This window comes from Coregonus clupeaformis, chromosome 19 (genome assembly GCF_020615455.1).
Source record: "Coregonus clupeaformis isolate EN_2021a chromosome 19, ASM2061545v1, whole genome shotgun sequence".
Classification (NCBI taxonomy): domain Eukaryota; kingdom Metazoa; phylum Chordata; class Actinopteri; order Salmoniformes; family Salmonidae; genus Coregonus; species Coregonus clupeaformis.
In genome coordinates this window covers 53,460,205-53,487,611 of record NC_059210.1, presented here as the reverse complement: position 1 = coordinate 53,487,611, position 27,407 = coordinate 53,460,205, and the positions used below count along the sequence as shown (strand labels likewise).

At 43.4% G+C, this 27,407-nt stretch overlaps 2 protein-coding genes across 2 annotated transcripts; both read right to left on the bottom strand.

Annotated features, from left to right (window-relative positions):
- Positions 1–40: 40 nt before the first annotated feature.
- Positions 41–7,005, bottom strand: LOC121531434 (mitogen-activated protein kinase 12-like). Its single transcript, XM_041836674.2, has 12 exons — positions 6,696–7,005; positions 5,461–5,590; positions 4,997–5,055; positions 4,686–4,797; positions 4,537–4,566; positions 4,379–4,426; positions 3,854–3,968; positions 2,291–2,362; positions 1,925–2,004; positions 1,758–1,836; positions 1,370–1,543; positions 41–867 (listed from the first exon to the last, which is right to left on the bottom strand). The coding sequence occupies exons 1-12, from the start codon at positions 6,812–6,814 to the stop codon at positions 800–802; spliced, it is 1,086 nt and encodes a 361-aa protein (XP_041692608.2). The 5' UTR covers positions 6,815–7,005; the 3' UTR covers positions 41–799.
- Positions 7,006–8,106: 1,101 nt separating this feature from the next.
- LOC121532271 (protein adenylyltransferase SelO-1, mitochondrial-like) lies at positions 8,107–16,947 on the bottom strand. The gene is made up of 9 exons (XM_041838118.2): positions 16,229–16,947; positions 15,861–16,064; positions 15,579–15,756; positions 14,870–15,000; positions 14,382–14,659; positions 12,120–12,288; positions 11,645–11,830; positions 9,799–9,955; positions 8,107–9,576 (listed from the first exon to the last, which is right to left on the bottom strand). Exons 1-9 carry the CDS (start codon positions 16,828–16,830, stop codon positions 9,352–9,354), a joined length of 2,130 nt encoding a protein of 709 aa, XP_041694052.1. The 5' UTR covers positions 16,831–16,947; the 3' UTR covers positions 8,107–9,351.
- Between the last annotated feature and the right edge of the window lie 10,460 nt (positions 16,948–27,407).

Below are 27,407 nucleotides of genomic sequence, written 5' to 3'. Positions count from 1 at the left end.
AAAACACCATAGCATTTCTCACAAAAGTATCCTTTAAAGAAATATCTACAAAGAGGTATGCATGAAAAACAGACACTCTTATTTAAACAATGTTTTTTAAATAAAAAATAAATATCCAATGTAAGCTAAATTACATTATGGCTAATATAAAAAATTGTTTTATTTTTTGCAATGTTTTACAGACCACCAATGGTTTTTATGTGTCTGCATTCTTTGTCATGAAAATAATTGCTTCTGTGCTTACACTTTAGTAAATGGTTTTCAGATGTTGTTTGGCTCTGTACCATTATTCTTTAATTAAGGCGATAAAACGAAATTACAAGGTTAAGGAAACATCAGCAGGGGTCACAAACATGTTTAGACTACACAGCTACACACACACGGAAACATCCTAGAATTCTAGTCAAAGGACAAACAACGTCTTACCCTAAAGGACAAACAACGTCTTACCCTAAAGGACAAACAACGTCTTATCCTAAAGGACAAACAACGTCTTATCCTAAAGGACAAACAACGTCTTATCCTAAAGGACAAACAACGTCTTATCCTAAAGGACAAACAACCTAAAGGACAAACAACGTCTTATCCTAAAGGACAAACAACGTCTTATCCTAAAGGACAAACATCGTCATCTTGACAAGGGCTTGATTCAGGAGGCAACAAGACAGTGGTGTGAAAATGGCTGAAAATGTACACACGTGAGGAGTAAACACATACAAAAATTACAGTCTGAGAACATTGAATGGACACTTGTAAAAAATGGTGGGTGGGGGTTGCTTTCCATGTGCTATGCTTCACCTTACAGTGCGGTTTCCCTGGACTCAACCACTTTGGGCTGGAAAGACAAGATCTCTGTGAACGTGTGACCTGTGAACAAACAAAAGGAGGAAGAGAGAAAGAGAAGACAGATAAATAATCAGTGTTTACATGCAGAAGGATATTAATTGAAATTCATGGTAGAGAATGAAATCCTGCATATATGCATATTGCAGTAGCTCACTGTAAAATCCATCAGCAACACAAACATTCTAAAAATAAGTCCCTATTCCAGGGAGGCCTGCACAGCTTGACGACTCTGTCATACCAAACAAGTTGGATATCCTTTAAAAATATCCTTTAAAAATGCCTTCAATAATGGTTTAATGTTAACCAATGAAAACAAACTGGTCCCTATTGACACGTTTTCCCCTCTGTCCTGGGTCGTATTCGTTACGACACACAGTAGCAAAACTTTTGCAATGGAAAATAAAAACAATAGTTTCTATTGGACAAGTTCAGGTAATCCCTCCCGGTTTCAGTCCGTTTTCTTCTGTTCGTTGCCTAATGTATACAGCCCTGGTTCTGTCCCAGCCCTTCCCCTCCTCCTTACGTTTCCACTGCTCCAGGGGCAAGTCAGAGTTGTCTACTGAGTGGTCGTATGGCTGGGCCTCAGTCTCCTCCTCTGGCTCTCTGAACTCTGAGAAGTATGGCAGGGCGAGGGCCTCCGCCGCTGTCACCCTACTCTCTGGGTCCAGCAGCAGCATGCACTCTATAACTGTCACCGCTGGAAATGAAGTGGAAGGGGGATATTGAATAAAATCAAGTCAAATTTAATTTAAAAGTGCATCATCACAGTCTCAACACACTTAACAGAGGGAATAAATACATCTAAACAGAGAGATAGGAACAGCACACATAGGAACAGTCAACATTGTCATGAGGATGGGATACTGCAGATTCACTATACATAATATACTGTACAATGGTGATAGTCTTACCCTGTGGGTTGACTTTGGAAAAGAGATCCTGAAGGTCTTTCTTTTGCACTTTAGGAAGGTTTCTGACATAGTTTTTAGCCTGAGAAATAGAATGTCAACATATTCAAGGTCTATGTGCACGCAGGCATATAGTATGTGTTTGGCATGTAAGTATGTGTATGACTCACATCCTGAGACTGCAGTTTGGTGATGAAGTCCTGAGTAGGCGTCCCTGTGATTTTCATGATCTCAGTCAGCTGATCCAGGTCTGTGCTCCACAGGTCAAGGTTCAAAGGTCAAACTACATACAAATGATATACTGAACACATTCTCAACGAAAAACACATTGAATCTACAGTAAAGGTGAAACAAAACCCCCTGTCCATGTAAGGGTATAATCTAGTTCTAGTCAGGCAAACCGAAAAGGAAAAATGGAAACAAGCATGATTCCAAAATAAACAGCATTAACCACAGTAATAGAGTTTTATAAGTGTATTGTGCAACAGTGGATGGGGGGGCTCAGGGGCAGGTCAGATCACGTCAAATGAGGATACGGTCATTGCCTTTGAACAGTGGTTTCCCCAACAGCATCTCTGCCATGATGCAGCCCACTGACCAGATGTCCACTAAGAAGAGAAGAAAAGGAGAAAATACTGTTAACTGATTACATTAGATGAGTTTATTAGTCACATAGAGAATGCCAAGAGTGTGCAAAGCTGTCATCAAGGCAAAGGGTGGCTATTTGAAGAATCTCAATTATAAAATATATTTTGATTTGTTTAATACTTTTCTGGTTACTACATGATTCCATATGTGTTATTTCATCGTTTTGATGTCTTCACTATTATTCTACAATGTAGAAAATAGTAAAAATAAAGAAAAACCCTTGAATGAGTAGGTGTGTCCAAACTTTTGACTGGTAGTGTGTTATATACATATACACAACTGTAACAATGATAAATGTCCATTGGGGGGAGGGGGCAGGGTAAGTGTTCATTGGGGACGGGGGGGACGGGGTAATGCTCTCAATGGTGCTCCTGTAGAACACTGAAGGCCCTCGGGGACAGGCCGAATTTCTTCAGCCTCCAGAGGTTGAAGAGTCGCTGTCGTGCCTTCTGCATCACGGTGTCCGTGTGGTTTGACCATTTCAAACTGCTGAGGAACTTGACGTTTTTGACCGTCTCCGTGCCAAGTGTGGTTGCTCCTGAAGTCCACAATCAGCTCCTTTGTTTTGCTGACGTTGAGGGAGAGGTTGTTTACCTGGCACCACACCGTCAGAGTGCCCACCTCCTCTCTGTAGGCCGTCTCGTTGTTGTTGGTAATCAGGCCTACTACTGTCGTGTCGTCACTGAACTTGATGTGGGAGTTGGAACTGTGTGAGGCCACGCAGTCGTGGGTATACAGGGAGTACAGGAGGGGACTGAGGACGCATCCGTGTTGAGGATTAGTGTGGCGGAGGTAATGTTGCCTACCTTCACCCCCTGGGGACGGCCAGGACCCAGTTGCATTGGGAGGAGTTCAGTCCCAGTGCCGTGAGCTTTGTGGTGAGCTTAGAGCGCACTATGGTATTGAAGGCCGAGCTGTAGACAATAAATAGCATCCTCACATATGCATTCCTTTTGTCCAGGTGGGTGAGGGCAGTGTGCAGTGCAATGGCGATTGCGTCGTCCGTAGGTCGTATTTGTACTGTTTAACCATACAATTGTCCCCGGTCACCTTGCCGTGTTTATAAGCAGCATCTCTCTCCTTAAGTTTCCTGACAAGGCTGCCATGAATAAACGGTTTTTGATAGAAAGGACTTCCATTAACATGACTGGTGTTTAGAGCTGATAGAACCATGTTTGAGTGCATTTATCACTAGGCAAAAATACAGACCAGAGCACCACCTAACGGACATTCTAACATTCTCCATAGGCTTCAATGTACACTACATAAAGTATCCAATGCATTTAGTTGACCCTGTCATCTACGAAGACCACTCAGATTACTTTCCATCCTTGTAAAAGATCCAATCTAGGATCAGTTGTCTGTATCCCATTATTAGCCTTAACCATCAGTGGCTTACCAACACATCTAATCCTGGACCAATTAAGATGAGTGTTGCGTAGTGTACTGACCAGTCTGGGTGTAGTGCATCCAGCTGAGGATGACCTCTGGGGCTCTGTACCAGCGGGTCACCACATAGCCTGTCATCTCACTGTCCGCCTGCCGCGCCAGGCCAAAGTCCAGGATCTGACACAGACAACAGACACAACAAGCTTTTATTATTACTGGACATTACATTTACATTTGAGTCACTCAGCAGACACTATCTTCATTCAATTAAGGTGTGTAAAACACCCACATACTGTATCACAATCATTATAAATCATATGCCATCTGCAAAATCAGTCCTACTAATAATCAATTGCACATCAATGGGACAGTTCATGACTACGAAATACTATGGAAGTTATTATTATGGAAGTTATTATTGCTGCAAAACTGTGCTCAAGCATCAAACCATGACAACAGAGAGTAATGTTTTCTGTTGGCCTGTGTAGAGGCCATTAAGCCACAGACTGAGTTATTGACAGCGGAGCTGGACACAGTGGTGGAAGGTTTATTTAGGTTATCAGAGCACTGGGTGTGTGACTGTGTACCTTGAGCTCACATTCCTGGTTAACGGCCAGATTCCCTGGTTTGAGGTCCTACAGATACAAACATTAAGAGGGTCATTTTGAGGGGCCTAAAACATGCACACACACTTGCATGACACAGGCTTGCGCACACACACACAGGAAAAAGGAGATTCACTCACCCTATGAATGATGCCAGCAGAATGGATATACTGTAATAAAAGAAGACAACCATTTCCATCAATATCATACAGTAGCAGGATGTATATGTATTTCTATACTGTATAGAAGTATTTATCTATGAGATTGTTTGTGGCTATGTGAGACACACCTTGAGTCCCTTCAGCATCTGATAGACCAGGAATTGCACTTTGTCCTCTGAAAGATTCTGTAACTTCATCAACTTCCCCAGATCTGTTCCCATGAAGGGCATCACAAGATAGCTGAGAGAGAGCGAGGGAGGGAGAGATCGCGAGAGACTAAAATGTCTACATATCTTCGAAATAACCAACCAACATGAAGAGGAAAGACGGAACACTGCTAAAATCCAGTGGGTGGAATGTGGATATTGTGTCTCCTGTTTTTATTTACTTGAGGTTTGTGAGCTATTGTGCCTGAATATGAAAACACAAGTGTACTCACAAGTCATGGAATCTGTCCAAGGAGAGTTCTGCAGTGAATACATCCACAAGGCCAATAACCTGGTCCCAGGGAGAGAATAGAAACATCTCATATGAGGTATTTATCAGGGTTTATTATAGTATTACAGCAGAGATAAGACTACATCTGCATCACTAAGGCTACATTTAAGTAACTTAGCAGATGTTCTTATCCAGAGCGACTTACAGGAGCAATTAGGGTTAATTGCCTTGCTCAAGGGCAAAGACAGATTTTTCACTTAGCCTGCTCAGGGATTCCAACCAGCAACCTTTTGGTTACTGGCCCAACGCTCTTAACCACTAGGCTTCCTGCCGTCCTACTTGATTGCAATTACTTAGTGTCACTCAGGGCGGGAAAACCCTTCAGGACTACAAACCTCAAGGACTAAAGTAATGCATTGAAACAGGATAAGGGTTGATTTTGGACTATAGGCTTGCAGGTCTTACATTTTCATGTTTCATGTGTTTGAGCAGTCTCAGCTCCCGATAGGCCCTCTTAGCAAAGAGCTCAGACTGGAAGGGCCTGTGGAGCTTCTTAATGGCCACCTTTGTCCCTGTCCTGAAGTCCACCGCAGAGCTGGAGACAGATATGGAGATGACAGTGAGGTGTTGGAGGAAGAGAGGTACACAGTCTTCAAATAGTTATTTAAAACATTGATTTAAGCCTTGAGTCCTATACTATTGCAGAATCACGTTAATTCCGTTTTTAAACATCCCTTTCCAGGGCCTGTACACCATTTCCCAGCCAAACATAGAAAGTGATGCTTCTTTGTAGTACAACTCCCAACCAATACAAATGAACCACCTTGAAATGCTGAGTTGATCTTGTGTTACAATTTGGCATTCAGCCAGCCGACAACTCTGGACACGCCCACAGAGCATACACAGTCTAAAATCCCCTATGGGAAAAATGAATGGTGCAAAAACGATTGGTAATAGTCTAATAAAAAGCATGATCTGGCGCACACACAGAGAACATTATTTAGTATAGAGGTGCTGACTAACGGTGAATAAACTGTAAGCTATAAAAACAAATAAAGAGAGCCGCACACTATGTATAAACTCCCAGTAATTTATTGGGTAAGAAACCACCAACGTTTCGGCATCACTGTGCCTTCTTCAGGGTGATTGGAACCATTTCCCTGTTTGACCTCTAGGTTTTATAGGTATTACGACTCATACTGTTGTACTCTATGTAAGGACCTATGCTGCTAGTCACACAAAGGTAATGTGACTAGAGCGCAATGACAATGCGCAAATGATTTAAAGATCGGTTTCTGAGCGTTTGTAACTTTTTAGTGATGTAAGAATAATACACACATAATTTAATTCTAAAGTTTCATACAGATTGTCATTCTATTCTAGGCTCTAGTTTAGCCTACATTATTAGAATGAGTACCCTTAAGATGGGCACTTCCAAAGACCAGTGAGGTTAGAACGCAAAAGGCTGTGACATTTCAAAATGGGTTGAGGTGATACAGAGAAATCTGCCCTCAAATAAGGAAGTGCCCCTTGCTTTGGTGTGAAACTCAAGAGCTATTTTCTCTTGTACTGAAAAAAAATATATATATAGCCACGTGTAATTTAACCACACAGCTTTAGGTATATGATAACATTTTGAATAGCACCAAAACATAAATAGTTGTTACATCTCTTTCGACCCCAGTTGCCACGAAACTTACCAGACTGTACCGTAAGCCCCTGTCCCCACCTGTTTCAGCTCCCGGAACTGCTCGGGTACCTCCCATGTGGTTTTGTTCACGTCCAGGCGACAGTAGCCAGGTCTGATCCGGCTCGACATCTTATTTTACCAGATGTAACAAATTTAGGATGTGTCCCAAGAGGTGATTTCCCAGTTTCGTTTACACACCCATTGTCCTACCTATGCGTTCTTGCATTCATTCTCGTCACCGTATCCGCAGCGCTTCTACCGCGCAGCTAGGCGCCGCCTGCATAAATCAACCACAACACAGCCACTCCGGAGTCTTATGAAGTGTAGTGTGACAGCACAGACACGAACTGAAAAGAGACATGTACATATAGGCATGTGCTGTGTGCACAACGTAAGTGCTGATTAGTGTTGTATGAGTTCCGTTTGGACAAATAAACTGTTTGTAATTTTGTAATTTTTGTAATTTTGTTTGTAATTTTCATGTCTGCAGAGTGTCATATATTGTCAAGAAGCCACAATTCCTATTAATAGATACCTATATAACCTGGAAGATCAGAATATCAATGGTAAACAATTTAAACCCAGGGTAAAATACAAGTATGAATCTTTCCAGGCCTGTTTGATGTTGCTGCTCCTTATATGGCTTTCTGCATTGGCCGTGTTGAGGGCTTGCTGGGACATGTGCATTGAGGAGTCCCCAAGGGTACAGACATTCCTCCCACCGCGCCAAGGTTGGTTGGGGAGAATCGCAAAGTTGTGTGTAGGCCAGTTAGAGCCTGAGGAACAGACACAAGATCCACAATACCAGGATACACTGCACAAACATGTTTGGGGGAGAAAGTGAAACAGTATTTCTTGAAACAGTTAAATCAAATTGCTTCAAGTCTGTTTTCTGAACATTTCTGCAAAGAAACATGAAGAAAATATATTTTATGGTAGGTGTGGCAGGCTCTAGTATTTACATTTGAGTCATTTAGCAGACACTGTTATCCAGAGCAACTTACAGTTAGTGAGTGCATACATTTTTCATACTGGCCCCCCGTGGGAAACGAACCCACAACCCTGGCGTTGCAAGCGCCATGCTCTACCAACTGAGCTACTGGAGGCTATTTACTGTTTAACATGAGCAACATCAATCCTTCACATGCAATGTTACAGAATCCAGACATGAAGAGACATGCTGGAATATATATATGGTCCTCTGTAGCTCAGCTGGTAGAGCGCGGCGCTTGTAACGCCAGGGTAGTGGGTTCGATCCCTGGGACCACCCATACACAAAAATGTATGCACACATGACTGTAAGTCGCTTTGGATAAAAGCGTCTGCTAAATGGCATATTATTATATAAATGTAGGCTATACTGTTGTGCATATGTAGGCCTATGCATGGGTGTGCACAAAGAGACAGAATAACAGCCAACATAGATTTTGTTGAAGTTTACTGACTACAATTCACATATAGAGGAAGCTCTCTGAAGAGAATACATTGAATATCATATCTACTTTAATAACCAAGGACTAAAAACTACCATGTAAGAATCTCATTGGCTTTTGTGAGGGATTATACATTTAGGATAGTCTGTTCTATTATAAGCAATGTTTTTGCCTTTCTTTTGAGAGAAAAGCTCCAACTGATCAATATGAACAGACTTGAGCCCTGCCCAAGAGAAGCCATTTGAGTAGCGCACAGTTTCTATTTTTACCATTTTTTTTTTTTAAAGTGTCTGTGTAAAACCTTCCAACTTCCAAAAATATAATTTTAATGGAATGGCTTTTTCAATATTATGAACAGCTAACCTTTGGGCCATAACATATCAAAAGTTAAAGAAATTCAACTGACCAAGGAACAAGCCATAAAAGCAAATTCCTTAGCGTCATCATGACATCTCATTTGCATATCAAATCATACAAATATGTATATTTCTCATGGTTTTCTTGGTTGACAATAGCAGTTTTGAAGCTTCCTGGAAAATGTAGGCAATACATATAATGTTATCATGACCTACAACAATGTTGTGGTGTTCTATTTGTGCAATGAAGCACTAAGTGGTCAGTGTTACGGTTGCTATGACATATATACATGTTGACATTTATGTTATACTTGTGCGTTAAGTCATTTGCGGTTCAGTCAGTCACATACACATGTGAATCATTCTGTACGATTCAGATGATGTGTAACTCTTCATATATAATCATTCCCTTTCACACACATACAGACATATTACACACACATGATATTTGGTATATTGAGGTAATACTCCTAGTCTTTCAGACTCAGACGGGTCACTGTAGGACTGGACGTCTGGGCCGTCATTCATAACCAGACAGCCAATAGGCTACACAGATCTACAGAGCTGGATCTGTATTAAGAGTATAGATCTACTGAAGACGTGATATTTCCATAAATGTAATTTTTACTTGAATCAAAGGTGTGATTTCTGATTTCTGGGGTTGTACTCTGTGAAATTTGCCAAAACTCTTAACACATCCTTGCCTCTATAGACTGACGGTTTGACATAGTAGCTTCTTAACTCAAATGTACCTTCCTTGACATTACACACCCAAGTATAGCAAGAGAGAGGGGAGAGGTAAAGGTAAACAGAGGTGAAGAAAATACTGAGTGACTCTCTCTTGTAACTTTAGGTGGGTTGACTGTCAGGGAAGGGACTACGAAGATCAGGTGACACAGATTTCATTGGCCCAAACCGGGGGCTTGCTGTCATAGGGAACACGCATTCGGGATGATGCTGCTTCTGCCACCTGCTGCTCCTCCTCCTCTCCCTCATCCCTCTCCTCCTGCCCCTCTGCCCCCCCTCGGCCCAGCCAGCTCGGCTGCTCCAGACCCGGCTGGGTAGAGAAAGGCTTTTCCAGAACCTTCAAGACCCGCTGGACCTAAGGCACCGAGAGATGGGAGAAAGATCAAACCATGAGAGGGAAATCCAAGTAAAGACAGAGACAGCATGTTTTTTTCCTTCCTTTTGAGAATCCTACTGTTCTGGTGAAATCATTGCTTTGAACAATGCAAACGAAAGTTCAGGGGGAAGCGGTATTGAACCTTTGGTCGCTTTAACAGAATAACGAAGACGTAACACGGAGAAAGGATCGGAGCCTGACCTCAGTGAAGTCTCCATTCTCGGCTGCCTCTATTGCATTCTGGGCAATGTAGTTCCTGAGGACGTATCGTGGGTTGGTGCCATCCATCACCTTCACTCTCTCCTCCTGCAGTGCCTGGACGTCACTCTGGCCCTCAACCTCCCCAGCCAGACGCTTCCTGCACCAGTCACAACAAAGTTAGATTCATTAGGGCACACCTGAGCAAAACGTTTTGCAATGGAGAACAAAAACAAGCATTTCTTATTGGACAAGTGCAGTTAGTCACTCCCTATGTCCGTTTTCTTCTGTTTGAGCCTAATGAAATCCCCCACTGTGTTCAGAGAGAACAGGCTGGCATCGAGTCAAATAACTGCGACTAACACCACCTCTAGTACAAACATTAGACCAACCTGCTTTTTCCTAAGCTTTTATTCCCTTCCCTTCTCTACATCTCCCCATGCTACATTTCTAAAGCAATATATCTGGTGATAGAGTTACCTTAATATACTGTCAAACACTGAGTTTGAGAAAATGGCAAGTTCAATTCAGGGCCTGTATTCACTGCGTGGAATAGGAATGCTGATCTAGGATCAGCTTTGCCTTTTGGATCATAACGATTAAGACAGGGAGGCCTGGGGCCGTATCCACAAAGCGTCTCAGAGTAGAGAATTAGTTGTAAGTGCTGAGAATATACATTTTACTCCTAATCTTATGGGTAAAAATAAAAGCTATGAATTAAGCCTCTTTAGTCATAAGAGTCCCACCTAGTCGACAGATATTAAGGAGACCTCATGAGCTGTCCTAACCAGTTAAGAGTTACCAGCAGGTGTCTTGATAATAGAAAAAAGGCAGAGGGTCAGTGGTTCCTGCACCATAGACAGGCAATTGCTTTGGAGTTGTTGAAAGAATGTTTTGATATTTCGATATGATCAACCCATAAACAATCTAGACCTACATGCAACAGTATCTCTTGTGCTTTTGACAATGATTTCACAAGGCCTAATTCCCATGATATTCCTAAATACTTATACCCAATAGACTAATACATTATTTAAATGAACCAACATGTTATTTAAAGTTATCCCTTTGTAGCGGAATATCACGTTATTACAAAATATTCCTAAATGCCTATAACTTGGGCAATTGAAAGCATCTAGGGCCTATGTTAACTTTGATTGTGTTCAGTGAAAATTATAGACTTTTCAAACATTTTCTGCAACATTATTGGCAAGTGACTTGATGCCTACTGTGCCAAAGCGATTTCAAGTTGTTGAACGGGAGTGACGAGTGTGTTGATATAGCTGTAATATTATCGAAATTCTGCTTTTAACAACCATCATGATGATTATGTGATTCAGTGCAAATCACATCATAAAAAATAACAGAATTGGTTAAAAAAGATTTTAGACAACAATTAAGAGTAGGAATAGTGATCATGTCAGGCAAAAATTATATCAAATGTTTTACCATTGCAACATTTGATGTACAGTCACATTCACCGTGGTTGTCTGAAGCGTGCTATAGCGTTCACAGCTTGCGATGCCTCATCGCGATTGGTTATTTCCCATCATTTGTAACAATGTCAATAAGCGTCATCACTATCTTTCCTTTGTGGTACCTCAAACTGTTGTGTAAACTAGCTGAGATAAACTTTTATGAGTTGATTTTTACTCCTGGCTCAGAGTTTGTCTGAACAGTGTCTTAACAAGATCCTAAAACCTACCCTGAGCTGGGAGTTTTTGTTGTTGTCTTAAAAACAGGTTTTGACAGGATTCCTAGGACCTTTTTTGAGACACTTTGTGGATAAGGGCCCTGATCCCAGATCAGCACTCCTACTCTGAGACGCTTAAAAAATATAAGCACTTGCCTGTATGAGGTGATCCAGGTGGCCCAGTCCTCCCTGTGCTTGGCCTTGACCTCCACCTCGTCAGCCTCCAGCAGCTCCTTCAGCCTGCCCAGCTTCTCCAGCTGCATGGCCACCATCCTCCGGTCTGATATCATCTGGAACAGGGACGGGTTGCTCTGGGCCAACTGCAGCAGCATGGCCAACTCACTGAAGGGTGAAGGGAGAGTGGTGTGTCTTAATGCAAAATGTCAATAAAAATGTGATCGCAAAAAAAAACGAATAGAAGGGAGAGGCAGAGAGGAAGGAGAAAGAGTGGAAGGACTTTAATAGACAAACACTTGGGTCAGAGGATCATGTGCATCCAATGGACTATGCCCACTACTGTATTATTGACCAAATTCCAAAGCTCTCCTACAGCTTCAATGACCCAAGACCAAGCAGCTTCAAACAAACCATTACCTGTGTTCTCACTGCTCATGTCAATCTATTCTCTCACCGTGGGTCCATGCTGGGCTTGTTGGCAGCCTTGAGCTCCTCCAGAGAGGCACACTGCTCCAGGAGGAGGTCTGTGGCCATTTTGATGACTCCTTCCTCTGCCTCCCCGTCTCCCTCAGTGGGGCAGGGGATCTGGCTCAGACAGCGGAACGTGTTGGTGAAGTCTGCTCCTAGTGTCCAAGAAGGATCAGATATTAAATCAGTCATGCTTAGTCTTAGTGTCATAGCTGTGTTTTGTGTGAATGATGTGACCGTGAGTCATCTTTCTATGCATCAGTGCTGAGTGTGGTTTGTCCCTCCTCATTCCCCATAGCTTTGTTATGTACAATGAGTATGTACACTCACCGGACAGTTTACTAAGTACTAGTTCACGAAAATGGGTCGCTCCTACAGACAGTGAGTCATGTGGCCGTGGCTTGTTATTTAAAACAGGCAGACAGGCATTAGTTACTGTTCAATTGAACTTTAGAATGGGCAAAACAAGTGACCTAAGCAACTTTGAGCGTGGTATGAACGTCGGTGCCAGGCGCGCCGGACCCAGTATCTCAGAAACGGCCACCCTCCTGAGCTTTTCACGCATGAGTGTCTAGGGTTTACCGAGAATGGTGCGACACACAAAAAACTGTTCTGGAGGCAAAGGAGGGTCCGACCCGGTACTACACTGAACAAAAATATAAACGCAACATGCAACAATTTCTAAGATTTTACTGAGTTACAGTACATAAGGAAATCAGTCAATTGAAATAAATGAATTAGGCGCTAATCTATGCATTTCACATGACTGGGAATACAGATATGAATCTGTTGATCACAGATACCTTAAAAAAAAAAAAGTAGGGGCGTAAATCAGAAAACCAGTCTGTATCTGGTGTGACCACCATTTGCCTCATGCAGCGTGACATCTCCTTCGCATAGAGTTGATCAGGCTGTAGATTGTGGCCTGTGGAATGTTGTCCCACTCCTCTTCAATGGCTGTGCAAAGTTGCGGGAACTGGAACACGCTGTCATACACGTCGATCCAGAGCATCCCAAACATGCTCAAAGGGTGACATGTCTGGTGAGTATGCAGGGACATTTTCAGCTTCCAGGAATTGTGTAGAGATCCTTGCGACATGGGGACATGCATTTTCATGCTGAAACATGAGGTGATGACGGCGGATGAATGGCACGACAATGGGCCTCAGGATCTTGTCACGGTATTTCTGTGCAGTCAAATTGCCATCGATAAAATGCAATTGTGTTCGTTGTCCGTAGCTTATGCCTGCCCATACCATAAGCCCACCGCAACCATGGGGCACTCTGTTCACAACATTGACATCAGCAAACTGCTTGCCCACACGACGCCATCAAAGGTGAGCATTTGCCCACTGAAGACAGTTACGATGCTGAACTGCAGTCAGGTCAAGACCCTAGTGAGGACAACGAGCACGCAGATGAGCTTCCCTGAGATGGTTTCTGACAATTTGTGCAGAAATTCTTCGGTTGTGCAAACCCACAGTTTCATCAGCTGTCCAGTGGCTGGTCTCATACGATTCCGCAGGTGAAAAAGCTGAATGTGGAGTTCCTGGGCTGGCGTGGTTACACGTGATCTGCAGATGTGAGGCCGGTTGGACGTACTGCCAAATTCTCTTAAACAACGTTGGGAGGTGGCTTATGGTAGAGAAATTAACATAAAATTATCTGGCAACAGCTCTGGTGGACATTCCTGCAGACAGCATGCCAATTGCACACTCTCAAAACTTGAGATATCTGTGGCATTGTGTTGTGTGACAAAACTTTGAGAGAGTGGCCTTTTATTAATACTTTGTCCGCAGCACAAGGTGCAGCACAAGGTGCACCTGTGTAATGATCATGCTGTTTAATCAGCTTCTTGATATGCCACACCTGTCAGGTGGATGGATTATCTTGACAAAGGCTCACCAACAGGAATGTTAAAAAAATTGTCCCCTGTAGCTCAGTTGGTAGAGCATGGCACTTGCAACGCCAGGGTTGTGGGTTCGTTTCCCACGGGGGGCCAGTATGAAAATGTATGCACTCACTAACTGTAAGTCGCTCTGGATAAGAGCGTCTGCTAAATGACTAAAATGTAAAATGTAAACAAATTTGAGCACAAAATCTGAGGGAAATAAGCTTTTCATGAGCATGGAAAGCACATGAAACATGGGACCAACACTTTACATGTTGTGTTTCTATTTTTGTTCAGTGTAGATGGTTGTACCTAATAAACCGGCCGGTGAGTATGTTTCTCTCTCTCTCTCTCTACCTGTGTTATGCATGGTCTGCAGCAGCTCAGTGATGAGCATCTCGTCCTCCGGCTCTTCCTTCCTCAGCAGGCCCAGCTTCCTCCTCATGTTGCCCAGGTAGAAGGTGTTGTAGAGGGGCAGGTACTCATCCAGGACAGCCTCTGCCCGGCCTGGGGGCAGCTCTGGGTCCAGGGCTTCGGCCAGGCGAGCCAGGTTCCAGCGGCAGATAGCCGGTTGGGCCTGATAGGAGTAGCGGCCTGAGTTGTCAGAGGCGTTGCAGATGAAGTCTGGATCAAACCTACAGACAAGAGAGGAGGAAATAGGCAGTGTTAAGCCAGACCCTTGTTTGAAATAATGTTTGGATTCAGTAACAACAAGTACATTAAGAGTGAAGTTGAAGTTTGAAGATGGCAATAATACAATTAAAATAAAGCAGGTCAGCCATTCATGCTAGTCAAGGCTACTGCTGTGGAAGAGATGGACTGCTGCTGAGTACTGTATGACGTACCTGTCCATGAAGCCATAGGGGCCATAGTCTATTGTGAGTCCCAGAATGCTCATGTTGTCTGTGTTGAGGACTCCATGGCAGAAACCCACACACTGCCACTGGGCCACCAGCCGAGCTGTACGCAGCATCACCTACCACACAGTCAGGGACAAACACATACACACAAACACGCACCAGTGTCGGAACAGAAGGAAGAGAAGAGGAGATTACTTGGGTCTAGTAGTTTAAACTTGAATCCATCTCTTGCTTAGGTGCTGGTTTAGGCAACACATATTTAGGGATTATATACTGTGCTGTGATGGTCAAATAATATTTTTCATGTGAGAAATGCTAATATGTTTAGCAATGCATCTAGCTAATCGCAAAACAATAACATCTTAAATGTACTACTTTGCCGATACCAATTAGAAATAGAGACGATAATTCATTAATAGCAGTGTGTGCTAAGGCTGTGTCACACTCCAACTGTATTTCGACGTCCTATCGACAGCAGATTAACAGGATAAGAGGATAGCAGTGTTCTTGGCTCCATGACAAAAAGGTCAAGGTTAGAGTGCGCTCAAATGTAGGCCTACAGTCTGCTTTGAGTCAAATTAGTTTTACTTTCATGAAGGATATCCTTCAAATTCATAAAGCCTAAGAGCATTACTGTACACTAACATAATGAATCATGGATGCTTCACTGAATCTAGTGGTGTTTATAGTATACCTCTCTGAAAAATGCCACATTCCTCTCCACTCTGTCTGTGTTGTTCTGGTGGATCTCTGGGTAGAAGGTCTCTATGACATAATCCATCATCTGACCTCTGATCTCATCATGGCCGTAGCTGGGGCCCTGGCGGCCTGTGTTCTCATCAGTCGCCTTGAAGATCTCAAAGGACCCAAACCTGTGTGTACGCAAACAAAATGATCATAGTGACACGTTTTAGTATTGTTCCTTAAAGTAATTTGTCATAACTGTGAGACTGAGAACATGTGATAGGCTACCCACCTGATGAAGGTGGGTGCAATACGGAGGACCACAGAGCACCTCTCTTTGCGGGGGTTCCCGCTGTAATACACATCCCGTACCACCTTGCTGTCGGAGGTCACCAGTGACCCCGCCCTTGTGGTGGGCACGCCCAGAGCGAACACCGCTTCGCTGCACAGAAACTCCCTGATGCTGGAGCGCAGCACCTTACGCCCATCCGCTTGTCTGGGAAAGGGAGAGAAAGTATGATAGAAATGTATTCAGCAACATTAGCACATTTTATAGGCTAAGTTACAATGACAGTCAACTATATTTAAAAAAAAAACTGATGAATTAGCTAAATAATTTTTTAAAAACTGTCTAGTCATGCTTATGCAATACTGTCCCACCTGGAGTAGGGCGTCAGTCCAGCTCCTTTGACTTGAATTTCCCACCGGCCACTGGGGTTCTCTCGCAGCAGCTCGGGGGACTGGTCTGCTGGAGCTTTTAGTTCACCGAGATAGCAGGCCGCCCCGTCCCCCAGCTGTCCGGCGAATGACCCGAACTGGTGACCGCAGTAGCAGTGCGCTGCAGGCTCGGACCCTGGCATTACTTTGGAACCGCTCAGATACTCTGGACCCAGTGGGTCATTCAGAACCTCCATGGCGTTCAGCCCAAGCAAAGCCAAAGCATCATTCGAGACGGCCACAAATCTGGGCTTGACCACTGGCTGTGGTTTTACTCGAGAGAAACAGGCTCCTGTCACCCTTCGCGGGCCAGGCTCTGCTGATGTATCCAGTGGAAGTTTCTTGAGTGCGACATTGTCAAATTCGAGGCGCTCAAGCGGTGAACGACTGACCGCCAGACCCATGCCGTCCATAACGACAGCAGAGAAGTATCTAACCACGACGACAATACCAGAGCGAATAAAATTTGACCGTGCCAGACGAAGTTTTAAAGAAGTCATCCAACTAAAGACGGTAGGTCTGTTTAAACTCAGCAAAGACCTCATTCACTCTTTCATAACTCCAAGACACGACGCTATCACAGGTCTGCACTACGGATGTTTGTCTGACATTTTTTGCTACTCTATTATTGGTCCTACCGGAAACGATACGAGACGGAACTAAAACTTCTGCATTGGCCATGGTAGCCTGATGGCAGCCAAATAATATTTTCATGTCTAGATTTCTTCTTTCATCTTCAATGAGGTTTAACGGCCGTTGGCATCCCATTTGTTGCATTACCGCCACCTACTAGACTGGAGTACAATTCCCTTATCTTTTCTTGAAAAATAAAATAAAACAAAGCAAATAAATAAATATCCTACCATCTAACACTACACTCACAACTTCAAAACTACTACTAATAATTAACCCCACCTTTCTCCACTATTTAAATATACTCACTCCTACCTCATGCCCTCAACCTGAAATGATGGGACATCACCACTTAACACTCCCTGTAACTCTTACATTTTACATTTACATTTTAGTCATTTAGCAGACGCTCTTATCCAGAGCGACTTACAGTTAGTGAATGCATACATATATATATATATATATATAAATCATACTGGCCCCCGTAGGAAACGAACCCACATCCCTGCCGGCCAAACCCTCCCCTACCTTGGACGACGCTGGACCAATTGTGCACCGCCCATGGGTCTCCCGGTCAAGTCAAGTCTCGCACACCCAAATATCTCTCTGCAGCTGCCACCACAACCTCAATTTTCTTCGATTTGTGTTCCATACCTGCAGTACAATTAATAACCATTGCTATAAACGCTAAAAACCCAATCTTACTGAAACATATATCACTTGCTTGCCTATCCTACTGTACTGGTATATATCTCTTACTCTCACCACTCCACCCCCTTGAACCCTCTTCCTCTACTTTCTTCACTGCCTCCGCATATGACAACTTCTTCTACTCTTACCCTGGAAACCTCAACCTGCTTCTCTTGCACTGGACATGTCTGATCCCCAGCTCAATGGCCACCCCTACAATTAGCACATACCACCACTTTCTCCACTGCTTCACACTCCTTAGTCTCATGCCCTTCTGCACACTTCTCACACCTTGGAATCTTCCTCCTACATACTGCTGCCACATGCCCATAAGTTTGACACCTGTAACATCGTAATGTACTCGGCACATAAGCTCGCACAGGATAACTTATATATCCTAACTTCCCTTTATCCGGCAAAGACTCAACTTCAAAACTCAAAAGAACAGACTCTTCTGTTTCTCCACTCTCGCCAACCTGTTTACGTCGCACCAAACGACGAGCATCACACACACCGGGAATCTTCTCCTTCAGTTGATCCACTTTTACATTTACTGCTACCCCAGTAATCACTCCTCTCAATGGCGCCCTTTCTTAAGAGCGAAACAATTCACAATTCTTTCCCCCATTTGTTTAACTCTGAGCGCCTTCTCCCTCTGCCCAACAGAAACACAAACAATTATCACTAGACCACTTCTGGTTACCCTCACCGATTCCACTATACCCAACGCTTTTTTCACCCATCTTGAAACCACAAATGGATCAGCCAAAAGGCAAGGATCCACTTTTTCCACAAACTTCACTCCTACTGTCACAGACTCATCTTTATCCTGACCCTCTGCACAAGCCTCTGGCTCCAAGCACTTCACCACACCTACCACCTCCGATACTTCACCCTCTTCCATTTCTACTCCTGTCTTCAGCTCACTTTGCTTACATTTCCTACCACTCTTATTTAACAAACCTTCTCCCTTTTTCCCGCCATTTTTTACCGACTCAAACGCACAGTCTTCCTCCCTCTCTCTCTTAGACCTCCTCTGCCTCTCTTTTTCCCTCCATTCCTCCTCATTCATCATACGTCTCCTTATGATAATACTGCATTTCTCCTGACCAATATCTATTTCTTGCCTTCTCAAAGGACTCAATTTTCCCCCTCCTTTCCCTTCCGGCGTCTACTCTATCCTTGGCCTCACAGTCCACAATGACCTCTTCATTGCTCCCTCCGGCGTCTATTCTATCCTCTGGACTTGTGTCGACATCTTGGCCTGCGTCTTCCATCTGAAAAAATGTGGTCCGCCACATAGTCCCCAATCGCCGGACGTCGTTCCTGATTCAAACTCCAGTTCATGTCTAAATTAATGAGAGAAGTTAGATAAAAAGACAGAAAAAGTACAAATAGGATTTTTAAAGCATTTTTAAATAATACATACATATCTTTTATTTTAAAAGTTGTATAGTTCAATGCAGAATTCAGGCTTCAATATTTGGCTTGTTTAAAGTGATGATACTACAGTGATGGTGGGCATACAGACCATCTGAGACGAAATGTTATTCACACACACACCGTTTTCTCTTAACATACAGTGGGGAAAAAAAGTATTTAGTCAGCCACCAATTGTGCAAGTTCTCCCACTTAAAAAGATGAGAGAGGCCTGTAATTCAGAAAAAAAATCCAGAAAATCACATTGTAGGATTTTTAATGAATTTATTTGCAAATTATGGTGGAAAATAAGTATTTGGTCACCTACAAACCAGCAAGATTTCTGGCTCTCACAGACCTGTAACTTCTTCTTTAAGAGGCTCCTCTGTCCTCCACTCGTTACCTGTATTAATGGCACCTGTTTGAACTTGTTATCAGTATAAAAGACACCTGTCCACAACCTCAAACAGTCACACTCCAAACTCCACTATGGCCAAGACCAAAGAGCTGTCAAAGGACACCAGAAACAAAATTGTAGACCTGCACCAGGCTGGGAAGACTGAATCTGAAATAGGTAAGCAGCTTGGTTTGAAGAAATCAACTGTGGGAGCAATTATTAGGAAATGGAAGACATACAAGACCACTGATAATCTCCCTCGATCTGGGGCTCCACGCAAGATCTCACCCCGTGGGGTCAAAATGATCACAAGAACGGTGAGCAAAAATCCCAGAACCACACGTGGGGACCTAGTGAATGACCTGCAGAGAGCTGGGACCAAAATAACAAAGCCTACCATCAGTAACACACTACGCCGCCAGGGACTCAAATCCTGCAGTGCCAGACGTGTCCCCCTGCTTAAGCCAGTACATGTCCAGGCCCATCTGAAGTTTGCTAGAGTGCATTTGGATGATCCAGAAGAGGATTGGGAGAATGTCATATGGTCAGATGGAACCAAAATAGAACTTTTTGGTAAAAACTCAACTCATCGTGTTTGGAGGACAAAGAATGCTGAGTTGCATCCAAAGAACACCATACCTCCTGTGAAGCATGGGGGTGGAAACATCATGCTTTGGGGCTGTTTTTCTGCAAAGGGACCAGGACGACTGATCCGTGTAAAGGAAAGAATGAATGGGGCCATGTATCGTGAGATTTTGAGTGAAAACCTCCTTCCATCAACCCCATAGAAAATCTTTGGAGGGAGTTGAAAGTCCGTGTTGCCCAGCGACAGCCCCAAAACATCACTGCTCTAGAGGAGATCTGCATGGAGGAATGGGACAAAATACCAGCAACAGTGTGTGAAAACCTTGTGAAGACTTACAGAAAACGTTTGACCTGTGTCATTATTGAGAAACTTTTGTTATTGACCAAATACTTATTTTCCACCATAATTTGCAAATAAATTCATTAAAAATCCTACAATGTGATTTTCTGGATTTTTTTTCCTCATTTTGCCTGTCATAGTTGACGTGTACCTATGATGAAAATTACAGGCCTCTCTCATCTTTTTAAGTGGGAGAACTTGCACAATTGGTGGCTGACTAAATACTTTTTTTCCCCACTGTACAAACGACACAAAATACTGACAATGGTGTGGGAGGGTGATAAAGGATCTCTGCATGCCCCTATGCCACCATACACATCAGAAACTACAGTAGGTTGGAATCACTAGAGGTCAAGTTATTGTGGCAAATTACCATACAATGTTCTGACAATGGTTTTCTTATTGGCTCAGAGTAAACTCAAACTGAATACACCCTCTGAGATAGTCGATTGAGCCACAGCGGTAGGAAAAGTTCCCAATATATTTTAATACACAGTGAAATGTTTTTTTCACTCTTTATGCGATGCATACTGCAGAGAACACCGGAAGAATAATTAGCCCTGAATAATCACAGTGGAATTATTGTAATGTTTGTTTATGTGTCAATTAATCCCATAAGGGATGGGTTGCCAACTGGCGATTTGACACGAAAATAAAATGTCATTCATTCATTGTAAGGGGTAATGGCTGAGATAATATGTAAATTCAACATGTCATTATCTCCCAAAAGTACATCTATCAGATTCCTGTATTAACATTTCAGTTTGGGGGAAACAGAATCCACAACCCTTTGTCTGAGGGTCTTACCCGACCTGTATACAGCAGACCCAGACATACAGTATGACAGCAGACCCAGACATACAGAGACATTCAGACAGAGACAGGGAGACACAGAATAATGGAGGACAGAGAGAGATGAACAAGCCACAGATGCAGAAAAGGCAGGCAATCTACAGGTCAAAGGCAGCAATGAAAGCAGAATAAGGCATTAACCCCATCTAACCCTACCCAGTCCCATCCAACAGAATTATGCAAATTATGGTGGAAAATAAGTATTTGGTCAATAACAAAAGTTTCTCAATAATGACACAGGTCAAACGTTTTCTGTAAGTCTTCACAAGGTTTTCACACACTGTTGCTGGTATTTTGTCCCATTCCTCCATGCAGATCTCCTCTAGAGCAGTGATGTTTTGGGGCTGTCGCTGGGCAACACGGACTTTCAACTCCCTCCAAAGATTTTCTATGGGGTTGATGGAAGGAGGTTTTCACTCAAAATCTCACGATACATGGCCCCATTCATTCTTTCCTTTACACGGATCAGTCGTCCTGGTCCCTTTGCAGAAAAACAGCCCCAAAGCATGATGTTTCCACCCCCATGCTTCACAGGAGGTATGGTGTTCTTTGGATGCAACTCAGCATTCTTTGTCCTCCAAACACGACGAGTTGAGTTTTTACCAAAAAGTTCTCACCGTTCTTGTGATCATTTTGACCCCACGGGGTGAGATCTTGCGTGGAGCCCCAGATCGAGGGAGATTATCAGTGGTCTTGTATGTCTTCCATTTCCTAATAATTGCTCCCACAGTTGATTTCTTCAAACCAAGCTGCTTACCTATTGCAGATTCAGTCTTCCCAGCCTGGTGCAGGTCTACAATTTTGTTTCTGGTGTCCTTTGACAGCTCTTTGGTCTTGGCCATAGTGGAGTTTGGAGTGTGACTGTTTGAGGTTGTGGACAGGTGTTTTTTATACTGATAACAAGTTCAAACAGGTGCCATTAATACAGGTAACGAGTGGAGGACAGAGGAGCCTCTTAAAGAAGAAGTTACAGGTCTGTGAGAGCCAGAAATCTTGCTTGTTTGTAGGTGACCAAATACTTATTTTCCACCATCATTTGCAAATAAATTCATTAAAAATCCTACAATGTGATTTTCTGGATTTTCTTTTCTCAATTTGTCTGTCATAGTTGACGTGTACCTATGATGAAAATTACAGGCCTCTCTCATCTTTTTAAGTGGGAGAACTTGCACAATTGGTGGCTGACTAAATACTTTTTTTCCCCACTGTATGTTGAAGGTGCCTCATTGCAAGGACAGTAAAATATACAAAATGCTCATTTAAAATGCATTGCTTGCTTCGGCATCTCCATCATAAAAAATATCACACATTAGCCCTTTTAAATTAAGTATGTAATAAGTGTTGGGGTCATGGTATTTTACCCTTCCAAGTCCAACCAATACAAAACACACAACTGACCTGCTGACATGCAGCATTCCTTTAAAAAATTTTAATCATGAGAGTTCACTTAAAATACCAGTACAAATTTGAGCTGGGCTTTGCCTTCTACAGTACGGGTATTTATAACACATGTCTAAGCATTAGGTTGTACTGTCTGTATCCACCAGTATGGCTGGTTGTGTGTAACGCCAGCCAGCACAGATCCGTTTATGCCTTGAGGAACAGTAAATTGTGTGCCCAGAAGAGAGATGTAGTCACTATAACACCAGAAAAGCATATTCCCTGGGTTTACTGTCCTCAAACTTACTATTAGCCCTTTACACAGTAATGGAGGCACTTGACTGTCTGTGTAGGCATAGCGCTGCTAAAACTAGTTACTAAAACCTTGTCTCTTGGATGGGGAGAGAACTTTACCACAACAGTGGGAAACTAAAGTGTAGTCAGTTATGGCAAGATTCATGATTAACTACTCATGATTAACTACTAACTACTCATGGTGTGATTGTGATAACATACAGAAACTCAAGTCCTTTTGTTCACCCGACCTAGAATACCTCACAATCAAATGCCGACTGTATTACCTCCCAAGAGAATTCTCTTCGGTTATAGTCACAGCCGTGTATATTCCCCCCAAGCCGATACCACAACGGCTCTCAAAGAACTACACTGGACTTTATGCAAACTGGAAACCACATATCCGGATGCTGCATTAATTGTAGCTGGGGATTTTAACAAAGCAAATTTGAGGAAAATGCTACCGAAATTCTGGGATATGTTCCGGGTAGCCTCTGAGAATAACATCGACGAATACACAGATACGGTGACTGAGTTCATCAGGAAGGAGATGTTGTACCCACTGTGACTTTTAAAACCTACCCAAACCAGAAACCGTGGATAGATGGCAGCATTCGCGCAAAACTGAAAGCGCGAACCACTGCATTTAACCATGGCAAGGTTACTGGGAATATGGCTGAATACAAACAGTGTAGTTATTCCCTCTGTAAGGCAATCAAACAGGCAAAACGTCAGTATAGAGACAAAATGCAGTCGCAATTCAACGGCTCAGACACGAGACGTATGTGGCAGGGTCTACAGACAATCACAGAATACAAAGGGAAAACCAGCCACTTTGGGGACACCAACGTCTTGCTTACGGACAAGCTAAACACCTTCTTTGCCCGCTTTGAGGATAACACAGTTCCACCGACGCGGCCCGCTACCAAGGACTGTGGGCTCTCCTTCTCCGTGGCCGAAGTGAGTAAGACATTTAAGCGTGTTAACCCTCGCAAGGCTGCCGGCCCAGACGGCATCCCTAGCTGCGTCCTCAGAGCATGCGCAGACCAGCTGGCTAGAGTGTTTACGGACATATTCAATCTCTCCCTATCCCAGTCTGCTGTCCCCACTTGCTTCAAGATGTCCACCATCGTTCCTGTACCCAAGAAAGCAAAGGTAACTGAACTAAATGACTATCGCCCAGTAGCACTCACTTCTGTCATCATGAAGTGCTTTGAGAGGCTAGTTAAGGATCATATCACCTCTACCTTACCTGACACCCTAGACCCACTTCAATTTGCTTACCGCCCCAATAGATCCACAGACGATGCAATCGCCATCGCACTGTACACTGCCCTATCCCATCTGGACAAGAGGAATACCTATGTAAGAATGCTGTTCATTGACTATAGCTCAGCATTCAACGCCATAGTACCCTCCAACCTCATCATAAGCTTGGGGCCCTGGGTCTGGACCCCGCCCTGTGCAACTGGGTCCTGGACTTCCTGACGGGCCGCCCCTAGGTGGTGAAGGTAGGAAACACACCTCCACTTCGCTGATCCTCAACACAGGGGCCCCACAAGGGTGCGTTCTCAGCCCCCTCCTGTACTCCCTGTTCACCCATGACTACGTGGCCATGCACGCCTCCAACTCAATCATCAAGTTTGCAGACGACACAACAGTACTAGGCCTGATTACCAACAATGACGAGACAGCCTACAGGGAGGAGGTGAGGGCCCTGGGAGTGTGGTGCCAGGAAAATAACCTCTCCCTCAACGTCAATAAAATGTAGGAGCTGATTGTGGACTTCAGGAAAGAGCAGAGGGAGCACGCCCCTATCCACATCGACCGGACCACAGTGGAGAAGGTGGAAAGCTTCAAGTTCCTCGACATACACATCACTGACGATCTGAAATGGTCCACCCACACAGACAGTGTAGTGAAGAGCTCTACGGACAATTCCTTCGACCTCATGGCTTGGTGTTTGCTCTGACATGCACTGTCAACTGTGGGACCTTGTATAGACATGTGTGGGCCTTTCCAAAACATGTCCAATCAATTACATTTACCACAGGTTGACTTCAATCAAGTTGTAGAAACATCTCAAGGATGATCAATAGAAACAGGATGCACCTGAGCTCAATTTCGAGTATATAGCAAAGGGTCTGAGTACGTATGTAAATAAGGTATTTCTGTTTTTTATTTGGTATACATTTGCAAAAATTATGGGGTATTGTGTGTAGATTGATGAGGGCAATTTTGTATTTAATAAATTTTAGAATAAGGCTGTAATGTAAGAAATTGTGCAAAAAGTGAAGGGGTCTGAATACTTTCCGAATGCACTGTATATACAAAAGTATGTGGACACCCCTTCAAATTAGTGGATTCGGCTATTTCATCCACACCCATTGCTGACAGGTGTATAAAATCGACTACGCAGCCATGCAATCTCCATAGAAAATCATTGGCAGTAGAATGGCCTTACTGAAGAGCTCAGTGACTTTTAACATGGCACCGTCATAGGATGCCACATTTCCAACATGTCAGTTTGTCATATTTCTGCCCTGCTAGAGCTGCCCCGGTCAACTTTAAGTGTTGTTATTGTGAAGTGGAAACATCTAGGAGCAACAACGGCTCAGCCGCGAAGTGGTAGAAGCCACACAAGCTCACAGAACGGGACTGCCGAGTGCTGAAGCGCGTAGCGTGTAAAAATCGTCTGTCCTACCGAGTTCCAAACTGCCTCTGGAAGCAACGTCAGCACAAGAACTGTTCGTCGGGAGCTTCATGAAATGGGTTTCCATGGCCGAGCAGCCGCACACAAGCCTAAGATCACCATGCGCAATGCCAAGCGTCGGCTGGAGTGGTGTAAAGCTTGCCGCCATTGCACTCTGGAGCAGTGGAAACGCGTTCTCTGGAATGATCAATCACGCTTAACCATCTGGCAGTCCCACGGAATAATCTGGGTTTGGCGGATGCCAGGAGAATGCTACCTGCCTGAATGCATAGTGCCAACTGTAAAGTTTGGTGGAGGAGGAATAATAGTCTGGGGCTGTTTTTCATGGTTAGCGGCTAGGCCCCTTAGTTCCATTGAAGGGAATCTTAACGCTACAGCATACATGATTCTGTGCTTCCAACTTTGTGGCAACAGTATGGGGAAGGTCCTTTCTTGTTTCAGCATGATAATGCCCCCGTGCACAAAGCAAGGTCCATACAGAAATGGTTTGTTGAGATCGGTGTGGAAGAACTTGACTGGCCTACACAGAGTCCTGACCTCAACCCCATCGATCACCTTGGGATGAATTGGAATGCCGACTGAGAGCCAGGCCCAATCGCCCAAAATCAGTGCCTGACCTCACTAATGCTCTTGTGGCTAAATGGAAGCAAGTCCCCGCAGCAATGTTCCAACAACTAGTGGAAAGCCTTCCTAGAAGAGTGGAGGTTGTTATAGCAGCAAAGGGGGGACCAACTTTATATTAATGCCCATGATTTTCGACGAGCAGGTGTCCACATACTTTAGGTCATATAGTGTGTATATATATATATATATATATATATATATATATATATATATATATATATATATATATATATATATATATATATATACACTACCAGTCAAAAGTTTGGATACACCTACTCATTCAAGGATCTTTATTTTTATGATTTTCTACATTGTAGAATAATAGTGAAGACATCAAACTATGAAATAACACATATGGAATCATGTAGTAACCAAAAAAGTGTTAAACAAATCAAAATATATTTGAGATTTGAGATTCTTCAAATAGCCACCCTTTGCCTTGATGAAAGCTTTGCACACTCTTGGCATTCTCTCAACCAGCTTCACCTGGAATGCTTTTCCAACAGTCTTGAAGGAGTTCCCACATATGCTGAGCACTTGTTGGCTGCTTTTCCTTCACTCTGCGGTCCAACTCATCCCAAACCATCTCAATTGTGTTGAGGTCGGGGGATTGTGGATGCCAGGTCATCTGATGCAGCACGCCATCACTCTCCTTCTTGGTCAAATAGCCCTTACACAGCCTGGAGGTGTGTTGGCTCATTGTCCTGTTGAAAAACAAATGATAGTCCCACTAACCCCAAACCAGATGGGATGGCGTATCGCTGCAGAATGCTGTGGTAGCCATGCTAGTTACAGTGGGGAAAAAAAGTATTTAGTCAGCCACCAATTGTGCAAGTTCTCCCACTTAAAAAGATGAGAGAGGCCTGTAATTTTCATCATAGGTACACGTCAACTATGACAGACAAATTGAGGGAAAAAAATCCAGAAAATCACATTGTAGGATTTTTTATGAATTGATTTGCAAATTATGGTGGAAAATAAGTATTTGGTCACCTACAAACAAGCAAGATTTCTGGCTCTCACAGACCTGTAACTTCTTCTTTAAGAGGCTCCTCTGTCCTCCACTCGTTACCTGTATTAATGGCACCTGTTTGAACTTGTTATCAGTATAAAAGACACCTGTCCACAACCTCAAACAGTCACACTCCAAACTCCACTATGGCCAAGACCAAAGAGCTGTCAAAGGACACCA